Here is a 14,213-nt window from a genome sequence, read left to right as displayed (position 1 = left end):
AGATACTTTTGAGTGTGTAGCAAAAGAGTATGCAAGCTTTGGGACATACTACTTCGTCATTTTTAATGGATAGCTCTGTCGCTTAGTTATGTATCCTTTTCCAAATTGCCTTGTCAATCATCTTCACAGTTCAAATCCTCCACATTCAATTTAATTTAACTAATTATTGGAGAGTCGCACATTGATATCTCAGTCGTGGGTCTTTAATGCAGAGACTCTTTCCTCTTTCCTGTGTTTGCAGTTTAAATGTATAATGATGCATGCTAAATTTAATGGCCAAAAGTATCATTACAAAAGTCCGGGAATAGTCTTTTCAACATACTACGATTTGGGACATACTAATGCTATTTTCAGATACTATGTATGTAGGATGGATAGCTTGCGAATTGGGACACAGCAAGTGTTTTACTAGGCCCTATTAAGACACTGATTAGTTGGTTCTGGTGTGTTTAATTGGGATTGGAGCTAAACTCTACAGCGGCCCTCCAGGACTGAGTTTGGAGACCCCTGATATAAAGCAACCACAATGCTTCTATCACATTCAGATTTTAAGATATTCCTCTTTGGGTTTGGTTTGCTCGGGTGCTCAACAATGATTGTTAGGGCATGGCTAGGAAGTGTTGAAGATGATTGGTGATTGGTTGTACACTGTAAAAATATTACACTGTATCTACTTTTTTTAAAACACAGCCTGAAACTTTTAAGTACAGTCGACTTGGAAGTTATTTCAACTTAGATTATGTTAAACTGAACTTAAAAAAACAAGTTACATCTTTTACTACTTTATTAATGGTCTGTTTGAGGCTGGCACAAATAGAAACAAACTTGTTATTGCACTAGAATTAGCAAAGTTTTAGCCACCGTCACTAAACAGGGTACTGAGAATGCAAATATGTAGGGGGGTTTTCCAGGGCTTGGATGATTCAGCAGCAAGCCTGACAAACAAGAGCGGGAGGGGGAGAAGAATGAGGGAAGGAGGAACATGGGAAAAAAGTGAAGAGACAGAAAGAGATAAAGTGGCCCCTGACAGCCTTGAGCTGCCTGCACTTAGAGAGAGTCAAATGCAACCCAGTGAGTGAGTGGGTGTGTGTGGGTGTCAATGTGTGCGCGCACAAGTGGTGTGTTTGTGTGCGTTTTACTGAATAACTGAAAGCAGAGTTTGAAGAGAGACTTGTGCAAAAACACGCACAACCACCCCGTCAGCTGCACTCCACTGACCTTGAGAGTAGGCTGTTCAAAGAGAGATGGAAATAAAAATAAAAAGTCAGAGATAAAGAAAAGCTCTTTTAAAAGAACAGACAAAAAAGCTTTACAAGTTATCCTAGATGGCATATAAAAACCGAGACTCCGTCATGGATTAGTGGCGCTTTCTTATTAGCGTCTTGTATTCAGGGTTCCTGTCTACGCTGTTCTGCACGTTCACAAGACCTGTGTAGGATGCCAACCTTAACCTTGATCAGTTCCTTTACAAAAACAAGTATTTCATTCTCTCTTAAAGTAACATGGTCTTCTCTGCTCTTGATTTTAATCGCATCTTCAACATATCTAAATATTTGGCCATACAAGACAAACCTAAAAACACCATTAAATCAGGTGCACCGGTGCAATGATATTACTCAGCGCCCGAAAATAGACTAACTTCCGTCAACATAACCAACATGATAACCTCCATGCACAGGGAGCACGCTGGGGACTATTTTCAGGGGCTATGTAATACTAGAAAATTGCAACTTTTCATTTTCTGTCATTCTTAGTACACAATGCAACTACAGAAGAGTCAAGTTTTAAATAGGAAACAGTTGGGAAATTAGCCTATTTTCAAAAATTATTTTTAATCAACAATTTTGTCCAGTAAAATTTTCCTTCTCTCAATGACACCTGTAGCCGATTAGCAAAAAGTCAAGCATCACATGAACTATGGCTGTGTCTGAAAACTTGTTGCCTCGCTCCCCTATCAGGCAATAATTTTGCAGGCAGCATTTGCGCACAGGTACACCAGGAAAGGTGTCATGAACTGGCTTTTTAATTTTTTTTATACTGTTGCCTGAGGTCAACTAATGATGTTTGTGTGGTTTTTACATTAAAAAGCATCATAACTAATAAGTAATAGGCTATTTTCTACACTGGTTTTGAGGCTCTCTCCTGAACCCTGGGTTTTGATGGGCGTGCCACACTGGAGACTTGGAAGTAAACGCCCACGGCTAGGATTGGATAAGATTTGCATATTTAATGAGCTTCTGCTCCCCTATCTGGTCCCCTATCAGTTCAGTTCACATGAAGGAGGGATTGTTTTGAAAGCGGCAACTGGAATGATTCTCTCGATCACAGGGCTCATAAACGTCTTTATCAGAAAAACACAGATTTATTTCTCATCCACCATTGATTGAAATATTATTTTTGTATTAATTTGTCCGCCAATAAGCGTGAACCACACACACACACACACACACACGTGCCAGATCAAGAAAGGAATATTAATTCACTATTTGAGATTCTGCTGCCTGCCGACTGGCTTACGTTTTGGTAGCCCGTCTGGAAAAGACTATTACATTAATTTATTACTTACTTTTTTACTTTTATTACATTACATTTTTCTTACAGAAGTGCGTTGCACCATTCCTGTCAGATCCAAAATAAAAGGCACAACATTGTGTCTATAAATACAGGGCGACTTAAGACTTGTTTACAAATGATTCCGCTGTTAAATGAAGCGATTGCAAACAGAAGTATCTTACAAACTTAAGTATCTTAGCGATTGCAAACAGAAGTATCTTATATATATATATATATATATATATATATATATATATATATATATATATATATATATATATATATATAATATTATGCAGAGGCGTTGTTTCGTCAAAATGCGCACATGATCGTTTTCTGGGCCTGGTGTCTATAAAAGCTTTTCTTTGACTAACCAGGACATGCTTTTCTTTGACCAACCAGGACGTTTTCAGCTCTGAAACTTACAGGATATTCTTATATTACCATTACCTTTTATATACCAAAAGCTCAAGGGAAAGTTGATTTCTCAATTAATTTCTTTAAGTCTTTTGCCTTTAATAATGGTGTGTTCACGCATGTCGACATTACCACAATTACAAGATGAAAAGCCAAGACATTTTTCTGAGCTCTCAGAAAGTTCTGAGTTTACAAGTTGTAATTAAGAGTTCTACAAAAACGTGAACACTCAGAATTTTGTAATTATGGTAATTCAGACATGTCCGTCACATGTAAAGTTTGTTTCAATAGGAAGTATATTACAAATGGTCAAACATATGTAAAAATGCACAGTCTGGCGAGTATTCAGGTAAACACAGTCGGATATATCTTTATAGTGAACGTGTACAGCTGAGGTTATGAGAGCCGTGTAGGTCTTAAGCCAGAATTAATATTCTGTGTGATTAATCAAACAACAATGAAAAATAGAAAACCACCACATGCTTGGCTACATAACTAAAATATATTTATTAAGAATCAATGTATTGTTAAATTACAGAGTGAAGAAGCAGTTTTATAGTTGATTATTTGATTTCTTGACTACTGTTAAATAGACCTAATGTAGCTGAAAAATAAAGCAGTTTTTGTCATATTGTTTGTAATTTGCATTTTTTGCTTATTTTTAAAAACAAAGATACAATAAAAATCTATATTATAATTATAAAATTATTATATACATTAAAAAATATTAAATTACTCGTATCATGAAATAAGATTTTGGTCCTCCCAATCTGATCAGAAGTGAAAGGTTAGTAAATGATAACATGATTGATAATGTGATCTCTGTAAGGATGCTCACACTGACACTGGCATATAGGGAATGGTCAAAACCTGGGCAGGAACATGCTGGCCAAGTTAAGTAAAAAAAAAATAAAACAATGAATAATAAGTTCTGTTGTCATATTATTTGTTTTATCTGTTTGTTTGTTTTTTACTGTGGTATCGATTTAGTATCGGTATTGATGTATTTTAGTCTGTTATCGTATCAAAGTCATAATTTTGGTATCGTGACAACACTGTTACATTAAATCCCCCAATCAGAGCTTTTCTGTGAAAAGAACACGTATACTATCTGGTGTTTTACCTAAATGTACAATCTGGCAACCATATGCACGCGAGCTCTCTCGAGCGCGTGGTTGATCTGAAAACACCAATAAACAAGTAGGCTGCATCAGGGCCGGCGCTAGCCATTTGGGTGCCCTAAGCACAAATGCTTGGCGGTGCCCCCTCCCCTCCCCTCCCCCTCCCCTCCTTAAATTGTCTGGTTGTAATTGGTTGCAATCACTATGGCACATCCAGTTAGAATGCAATAAGGACTCTGATGTTTCTTCTGTAACATTTATTCTCCACCATAAGTCGGGGCAAGTTTGTGGTTCTGAAAATATACATACAAATTGGTAAATAACAATATACCAATAACCAATAGCAGTACACATAAATAATGTGTAATTATGATAAATGGACAAATAACAGTACAAAGTACTAAACTGCTACACATGCAAAGAAATCCGAATTTACTAGCCTATATATTGTCATGTAGGCTAGGCTTATTTATCATCATGTAAGAATCCTGTTCTGAGCGGGGCTCGAACTCGCGGCCGTAACGTCATTAGCGCCATTCCGGCTGCCTTTATGTAAACAACATAACGGTGCATTTACGGCATACACATTTAGCTCGCGAATGTACAACAAAGCATATAGCACTCATGGTAAATATATGTAAACATGTCTTGTAATTAATTATAGTACAGAGGAATACTCGTTCTCCATCAGAATTGTCTATGCAAGGATCTATGCTACTAATACTTTCAGTTTGCGGTAAACTATTTTTCACTCAACAGGAACAACACATGAATATATATGAGAAATAACCATAAACATCGGAACTTTAGTTTACTTTACTTACTTTTAACTACACGCACAAACTCGATAATAATCTCTGTGGAGAAACTCATAGCTCCACACTCAAAGCTTCCAGATGAAGCACTTACTCATTTCCTCTTTGAGAGGAGTTGTCTACAGGTGGCGCCAAAATTCTATTTGTAATTTAAGCTGCCAGTCAGAAACTCACCAATAATCGTACTTATGTACACATGACAGTCCTTCATAACAGCCTATATTACTTTTGTATTGCTTTTGTATATTAACATGCTTTTAGAAATATTTTATTTGTTATTTATACTAATAGCCTATTGTGATGATTTTTTCACAACCCAGATTTTTTGGTGCCCCCCCAAGCACTTGGTGCCCTACGCGCAGTGCGTGATGTGCGTGTGCGGAGCGCCGGCCCTGGGCTGCATTTTAGCAATCTCCATTTGAGATGTTCTGCTCAGTGTCATTCAGTCGGTCTGTGTTCTGTCGGGACTCACGAGCCGCTTTGCTGAAGAGCCTTGAGCTGCTGAAATAAGCCAATCAGAGCAGTGCTCAACATTAATATTCATGACTCTTCCAAATAAGGCAAAAACAGAGCATTACATCCTAGGGACAATTCCTAGGGCTGTAAATGGACCTGTAAAACTGTACCTGGACAATTTTTGCCCTTAAATAAGCCACATACTCTTTTTATGTAGATATCAGAGAACAATTTAACATATTGTTTCAACTCATTCTAGGGCACCTTTAATACAGGAAGTAAAACTGCGTTTGTCAAGCAATTTTGTGAGGTAGTTAAGCTCTTTTGGTTGCATACAGTATGTAGCTTGCTGTTGATTTCCATAAATAAATGCAACATTTAGTTTAAAAAAAAAACATTCAAGGTCACTTGCGAAATCATTGTGATAAGGCAAATCTTTAAATCAAGCAGGGTCATAGAACTAAGACCTAACTATCAATAAATGGTATATAAAACAAAGGCATTAATAAAAATATAAAAAAAGAATGAATACATACATAAATAAACATGAATATACCTCTCAACCACACATCTCGGTAAAATTTGATCAGCTCACACTTCTCTTCCCCTCCACACTCTTACCAAAAGTCAGCCTATAGAGACACTTTCCCAATACAAAATAGATTTTGGTACATGGATGTTTTCAGTAAATGCTTTTGATTAAAGCTGTGGTATCCTGAGTTTAACATGATCTTAAGTGTATCTCAAAGCTTATGATCTCATAAAGTGTGAAGCCTAATGTTAATCTCTCCTCTCTGTTCTTTCTAAAGACTCTGCAAAGGTCTCTCACCAAGTAAATGTCCCGGGGGGTCTGGTGGTGGATATGGCACCTAGTGGAGGACCAGGAGGAGTCTTGGGGGCTTCTGCACTGGCCAATCTGCCTCCTCCCTACCAGCCCGTCAGCATTAGACCCCTGGGGTCCTCCTCCAGTCTGGATGAGCCTCAGGACTACCTTTGGCTACTCAACTGTGAGAGCAAGAAACCTGAGCCTAACAGGTAAGACTTGAAACGCATCACACTGCATCACAGATGTCTATATATTAGCTATTTTAGAACATGGCTCATCCAGTAATTTGTAATGTAGGTTTGCTACTGTTTTGAGTTTGTTGAATTTAAATCAAGTGTATAACGCGAATGCCTTCCACATCTACTAAGAGGTACCTCAGTCCATTCAGGTGCTATGGGTGAAAATCTGGATATGAGGGGCTCATTTGTGTTTATTTGTTTGTGGCGTAGTCCAGCCGCTCCTCTTTCACTAGGGGAGGAGGAGCAGGAATACCTGCTTTTGGAGGAGTGTGAGAGCCGGAGCGCTGCTCCTGACAGTCAGTGAGTGAAGAGCATCAGTGTGATGAATACAGTACTAAACCACACACATATTTGGCCAGCAGCCAAATGCTATTATGTCTACCTGAAAATCTGCACACTTATTACAATAACTTACTAAAACAAATGTTTTACTGAGCAAAATAGGTTGGTATTTTGTGCTTTTGTGTATGCATAGTTTTAACTGGGACGTGTGTGAAATGTGATGTGCATGGTTGTGTGTGTTTGGCACTAATCTTGCCAGTTCTGGCTGTATATCTAGAAACTTATTAGACGCTCTTTGAAATACTTAAAGCTGCAGTCCGTAATTTTTGTGTTCGAAATATATAATGAGCGAGTACATCATGAATCAATTTTCCAAACTGTTTTTGTCTTATTCTGATGATTCATAATGATACGCCTATAATTAGTGTTTATATTCTAATTATTTTAGACTGGTTTGCAACAAAGCTGTGGAGTAGCACAATACCTGTGTGATTCATCATAGACCAATCTTGGACTATCGGCTCTTTTGCAGTTACGCTCATGTAATGTTGCTGTGCGGTCACAAAAGCTTATTTTTTTTGCTTGTGTTTTTAAGTATTCCGGTTTAAAAGCAAGTGATTTTAAACCCTTGAAGTGCAGAAAGCAGCAAAAGAAAACTGATTTCAGTATGCCTTAGGGCTGTCAAAATTGCTCAAAATCTCTCTCTCGCCCTCACTGCGGATAACGGTTTAAATGAACAAACTTTGAGTGCTGATCAAGAGTTTTGTGCAAGCAATTTAAGGTCGCGAGACTCGCGACTCTTGTCCCAAATATAGCAGGCTTCATTCAGTGATTGAAACAAATATTATTAATATTAATTGAAGTTTTACAGTATATTGAGCGCTCCGAGCTAGCTGTGCTAAACACAGAGTTTTTTCTTGACATGGTAAATAATCACACCAGTGGAAGCGGTGCATTTATCCTTTATTGATGCAATATCTCTTCAGTCAGTACAGTAGCCTACATTTTAGTAATGCTTCTGTTAAATGATAAATAAAATGAGGCATGGTATGCTAACTGTATCTTACATAGCTTGCATATAACTTTATCTCGCGGCTCAACAATTTTAACTCCTACCGACCAAAATCCAACATACTTCCAGACATGGCCTTTTAGATTATGGAGTTAAAATCTCTTTCTCTGCTGCGGTCGAGTTGGGTTCTGCACTTTCTGCCATCTTCCCTGCAAGACGCGTCAACTTTCAGCAGTGACAGTGCGACTCCTGTGACCTGTCCCTGAACCCTCAAGCGCGCGCTCACTTGCAAAGCACACAGCCATGCCTCTACTACCGCGGCGGGGGATTTTTTTCCCGCTTTTTTATTTTTTTATTTGAATATTAATTTTCACCTTCAAAATTCGTTTTTAAACTATTCGAATATATATTCGAATTTAGAATATTTGTTGACAGCCCTAGTATGCATGCACTCTCTAAGAGACAATTTCTCAGAGCTGTCTGAGAGACGCACGACATGAGGCCGCTGCTCATAGAGTGCATGAGAACTGCTTTTTGTTGACTGGGCTTGAACGATTAAATATACAAACGTGTGTCAAAATGACCATGTTTTTGCAAGTTAACGTAAACATTTGAGGAACATTGGATCCGTGCAGTAAACATTAAATCTGTGCAGTCGGTCTTAAAGTGACGGCATCCAAATGGACCTGCTGTCATTGTTAATGTAAGTCAAACAACAAAAAAGAGAAAATCTCTTACTACTCTTGAATGAATCACTGTTGTAACTTTTAAAGGAATAAATGTATATTTCGTTTATAGAATAAAGACCATGCAGTTATTTTTATAGGCATACATTTAATTACTATACAAATTTAGGTAGTATTATGTAGTATTTCTAGTGCTTGAAGTTTTTCAGGTCGTTTTTCATTTGTGTCTTTGTACTATTTTTATTTATTTAATTAATTATATTGAAAATGGTAACTTATGAAATTTGATATCATAACCTTATTTACAGCTAAATAACTATTTCATGTTTTTTATGATTTTTAATGAGTGTAATTAATTCCCTGTACCTTCCAACATAAAATAATCAACTTGGCATCACTACTCAGGTTTTTCTGTCTTAAAATCTTCCCACTTTGTGTATGGCAAAACGATTTTTACACGTTTTTAGTCTTCGCTGGCCTTTCTATCCATTGGCTTCAGAACTTTTTTAGCATATTTGGCATGACATGACAATAGGTGTATTCCATTATTTAATTTTCACTCTTCACATTATCAAACTACAATATGCTAACAGAGTATCTACAGAGGCATCAGCCAATGAATATGAGGATTCTTTTCATCGTTTAGTCTTTATCTCATTTGTATGTACACCATTCAAGTGACACTTTACAAAAGCACTATTTATTTATTAACATATGAAACTTTTAGAATGAGCACCAAACTATTAAATGCACCTTTAATTGCCAAGTTGCTGTGTAATAAGTTGGATAATATTGTCATCTTGTTATTATTTCAAAATAAAACCACTTTAGGGTGTTCCTTTAATATGCATTAAAGACTGATTATACATTTTACATGCCTTTTTTTTTTTTAGTTAAGTCTAATTTGTATTGCGATTTCATTCGATTTTTTTTTTATAACAACGAAAGTTATTTTCAGGCAGCATGATGACATGAATAGCATGGTATGTTCTTGATGTTTTCATCTTTATATTGATAAACAGCAAGTTCGTTGTGTTATTTAACTGAAAATCTCATGCATGGGCTTCTTTGCAGGGGCCATGGCGACTGCTCCAAGTCTACCTCTTCCGAACCCGACTGTAATGACAACCTACCTTCCCACTACACGCCCACCTCCTCCTCTTCCAAGCACGCCTCGGTCAATGGTTTCTTTCCTACCCAGCAAGCTGCTGTGCTCTATGATTCTCCTCCTTTGCGTGGGCAGTCGTTGTCGGCCGATTCGCAAGGTCTGTACCTCCTGCCCCGAAGTTACTCTCAGGACACTGTGCTGCTGCCGAAGTCGGCATCCTCCCCCCTTGCTCCTGACAGTGAGCCTGGTGAACTCTATGTCTTTAACACGCCTGGTCGTAAACCCTCCTTAGAGGCCCATTTGCGGAACTTGTCGGTCAGCTACGATATTCCACCCACACCTGGAAGCAACTGCACCTACCAGGTTCCTCGTACAGCAGGGGTGGAAGCTGTTTCAGGGGCCTCAGACGTGGTACCGCCTCCTCGTCCGCCCAAGCCTTTACTGACTGCTGGATCAGTGCCACCTGAGCGGTCGCCCACGGACACATATGTGGTGCCACGGTCAGTGTCAGAGACTGATGGGAATTACTGTGTGCCGTCTGGTCCAGGAGGGAACAAAGCATTAAGAAGCAACACCATTGGTACAGTGGATTCTTCACGCCTGCGTAAAGGTAAGAGGATAAGAAAATGTTAAAGCAAATGTTCAGTAACAATATAAGCTACAAATGTATTGTCATCTGCAACCTACAAATTGTCTCCTCTCCACCAATCTGCTGGTGTGTTGTGGGCGTTCTGCCGTTGCATCATCCAGGTGGATGCTGCACATTAGTGGTAGTTGAGGATATTCCTCGCCTTCTATATGTAAAGTGCTTTGAGTACCCAGAAAAGCACTATTTAAATGTAACAAATTATTATTATTATTATCTAAAGAGGTCGAATTATGAATGCAAGGAATGTCACTTTGGCACTTTCTAAATAGCATCTAAATAGCATGCATATATGTCACAGCAGTATGTTAAATACTTATTAAATAATAGTTGAGTAAATATGAGTACAGATTTTTTTTTAAATAAATTCTTATTACAATAAAGACTGTTTTAAATAAAAACTGTTCTTTTAAACTCTCTCTTGAATAAAGAATCCAAAAAGTGAGAAAAAAAAAACTAAGCCGCAGCACAACTGTTGTCAACATTGATAATAATAAGACGTTTCCTGAGCACCAAATCAGCATATTACAATGACTTCTGAAGGAACATATGACATTTAAATTCAACTTGCAGAAAATTCACATTAACATCTTAAAAAAATAATGTAATATTGTAATATTATTCAAAAACATTACTGTTTTATTGTATATTTGATCAAATATATGTAGCCTTGATAAGCATAAGAGACTGACCCCAAACTTCTGAACGATAGTGTATTATAAAAATGTATATTATTAATAATTGGACCTGTAAGGCATTTTGCACTGTAGTAATTACAGGTTTACTAAAGTTTATTCTGTCTGTTTGACAGATATGACAAAATCTGTCAGTGTTAAGCATCCTGATTAATGTACACGTGGTGTAATTAATGGGACGAGATTGCTTCGAATTTGTAAAAGACACAGGGACTAGGGACAAAACCTAGATAGTTTTTATTTTGTTGTCACCTTTTTCATTCATGAGCAGTTGTGAATATTAATGCCTGCACTGTGGACATCTTGATTATTGTCACGCAAATCATTCTCAGGATATTTTAATAAAAGGGCTGTAGTCACGAGTGGGGCCCTCTAGCGTTGGTTGGATGGTATTGTGAGATATTGTTTACGTACACTACCTTCACATTCCACCCTCCATAATAACATGCATTAAACTCACCAAAAGTGGTATTATAGACTTGCATTGTTCTATCTAATCTATTCATCAAAAAATCCTGAAAAGGTTTTGCACAAAAAAAAATAAGCCAGAGTTTTCAGCATTGATAAGAATAAGAAATGTGTCTTGTTCAGTTTAAGCATATTAAAATGATTTTGAAGGATCATGTGACTGGAGTAATGGCTGCTGAAATTTCAGCGTTGCTATTAGAGGAATACACTTCATTTTAAAATGTATTAATTAGAAATCTGTTATTTTTTAAATTTGTAATAATTCACATTATTACTTTACTGTTTTTACTATATTGATCAATACATGCAGCTTTGTTGTGCATAAGATGGGTATATCATTTTTATTTATGGACAGCATTGTTATTTTGTATTTATTTTACAGATTATGGGTCTCAAGACTGCTATGATATACCCCGCCCCTTCCCTTCAGACAAAAGTTGCTCCTTTGATTTTAATGAAAGCTTCAACAACTATTTTGTAAGTTTTCTGACTTAATAAACTTTTTCTCTATCTATTCAAAAATGCTATGTCCTGTCTTTCAAGAGTCTTGAGTATCCCATAACAGATTCTTCCCTGTTCTTTGATGCATGCAGAAGAACAAAGGCATGTTGCCAGTAGGAGGTGTTTCCACTGAGGAGATGGATGAGAACTATGTGCCCATGAGCGTCCACTCTTCGTCACATCACCGCTCCGGCAGCCTATCAGAACCCATTCAGGAGCCCAACTACGTGCCCATGACACCGGGCACAGTGGAGTTTTCCTCTCTCGGAAAACAGGTGCCCCCTCCAGCCCACATGGGCTTCCGCTCCAGCCCCAAGACCCCTCCTCGCAGACCAATGACCATAACCGAATGCCAACCGCCACCTGTAGACCGCAACCTCAAACCTGACCGTAAAGGTGAGCTCTGAGGTTTGTTTCTTTTGTGGTGTGTATGATACAAGTGTGTGAGTGTGTACAGTGCTTGCATCTCTTCAGCACAGCAACTCTCATTACCACATTTCTCACTAACAGGTGCCGGCCCATGCTTACAAAACATCTTGTCCGCATGAAATGCTTCCGAAACTAACGTTGATTTAGTTCTCAGATTGCTCGTCATCATACGATCATAACTTGCATTACAGATTCAACTTGCTTAGCTAACTAGTCCGCGCTGCTGTTTCAGTGGACTTTGCCTTTTAATCGTTAGCATGTGACCTCACAAATGAAAGAAGCTATTGTTCACAGACTCGGAGCCCTGGGTATGAGGGAGCCTGTCTGCGCAGTTAGCCCGGAGCGGTCACCTCTGTCCCCATTGTGCCTTAGTGAAAGACCTCTTTGATGGCCAGACCTGCAAGGGGAATTTCAATCTGGTCTGAGAGAAAAAGAGGACGTGCTGAAAGTTGCACAAGCAGGCCCGAAACATCAGCAGCCAGCTGGGACAGCACTATTGATCCTAACATAAATGGCAGCAGCTCTCTGAGTTTATCCGAAACCATTCTGTATCTTCAATTACGTGTTACTGTTTCTGAGCGCTGACTAATGCAAGTTACATGCGGAGATGCACCGCATGGCCATAACTATGTCTAAACCAAGTATAATGAACCTTTGACGAGCAGGTGTATAATATCAAACAGCAGTGCAATGTTCCCAAAAATGGAATAAGATATGCTCCTAAACTACCATAAAAACACATTTACTAAATAAATAGCTTGATGCTTATAAAAATATCTTGTGAAGTTGCCCTTAAGTCATGTGACTAAATAACTAGTTTAGATGAGTGGCTAATATTAACTCTGAAAATGTCACAAATTTGACATTAAGCATCTGTCATCGATCACTAGCAAACTTAAAGCATGCTACATTTAATGCATTTAAAAGGCCCAAAATTACTAGAACAGGGTTATATATTTTGCTGACTTGTGTGCTTACATTATACCAAATGTTTCCAAGAATGTTTAAGTCCAGAGAAATAAGCAGTTTTTTAGCGAAAGTGGGCATCTGTGGCATAATAAAAGCTCAGCTGCTCTCGAGCCGTGTGTCGCACTTTAGCAATTTCTCCTCATTCCGCTCCAACGGCTTTTGGCCTCGCCCTGCTTAATACTACAGTAACGTTAATCAATCTTTAATACATTAGCTCATTCATATGAAAATGATTCCCATCAGATTCTTTTCCACCAGCTGTTAAGGTGAAGACAACAACAAGCTGTCATCAAGCTACACCTTTGTTTTGAATAAGCGACCTATAGCAGCGAAAATGACATATAGTGCCTTTAATAAAAGACCCCAACTGTCATTTCTTTATTCATGCCCATTTTATTATCTTGGGTGGAAAGTTGCTTAATTTGCTGTTTTTCCCTCCATAATATTAATTTGATAAAGTAGGGTAATGAAATAGGCAAATTTTATCTAAATTTTAGATAAAATTTTATCTCAAATTTTATCTAAACATGGGCCAAGCACAATTCTCACTGTTCTCTCATCATTCTCAAATGTCCAATGTGTTGTAAAATGAGTCCTTTCTGTCCTCTCTCCAGGCCACAGCTTATTGTGTTTGTTGTGTATTTGAAAAGCTTTTGCTGAACATGGTGTGATTTCAAATGGCTTTGGTGGCATTTTATAGGCAGTTGTTGGGTACTTTGTGTGCTGGTGTGTTTGTCTCCGCTCATTGTCCTTTCAGTGGCTGCTCTATCAGCATTCTGGCTAGATTCAAATTCTAGTATCTGTTCTGTCTGATTTCTATCTCTCCCTTTATCAAACTTTTTACATGAACATTTACCTCTCCTTCAATCTTAGAAATAAAATCTTCTTTTTTGGCCTGTTTAATTGGGGCCATCATCACTGTTGACTTTATTTTTCTTGTGGCATCTACATGCAAACTGCAGAAACAAATGTTGGTTTAATTTTTTTAAT

General features: G+C 37.9%; 1 protein-coding gene across 9 annotated transcripts in view; it reads left to right on the top strand.

The window, feature by feature from the left end:
• The window catches only part of gab1 (GRB2-associated binding protein 1), a 91,413-nt gene that overhangs the window by 66,290 nt on the left and 10,910 nt on the right, over nt 1-14,213 (top strand). For all 9 annotated transcript variants that reach the window (XM_067441376.1, XM_067441379.1, XM_067441375.1 and 6 more), the window contains 4 exons: nt 6,172-6,397; nt 9,482-10,125; nt 11,707-11,801; nt 11,918-12,221. In XM_067441376.1, coding sequence (XP_067297477.1) covers nt 6,172-6,397; nt 9,482-10,125; nt 11,707-11,801; nt 11,918-12,221 — 1,269 coding nt within the window. The remainder of the gene's footprint in view (nt 1-6,171; nt 6,398-9,481; nt 10,126-11,706; nt 11,802-11,917; nt 12,222-14,213) is intronic.

Source organism: Pseudorasbora parva, chromosome 4 (assembly GCF_024679245.1).
Source record: "Pseudorasbora parva isolate DD20220531a chromosome 4, ASM2467924v1, whole genome shotgun sequence".
Taxonomy (NCBI): domain Eukaryota; kingdom Metazoa; phylum Chordata; class Actinopteri; order Cypriniformes; family Gobionidae; genus Pseudorasbora; species Pseudorasbora parva.
The sequence above is the reverse complement of the archived record's forward strand: the minus strand, read 5'-3'. Positions and strand labels throughout refer to the sequence as shown.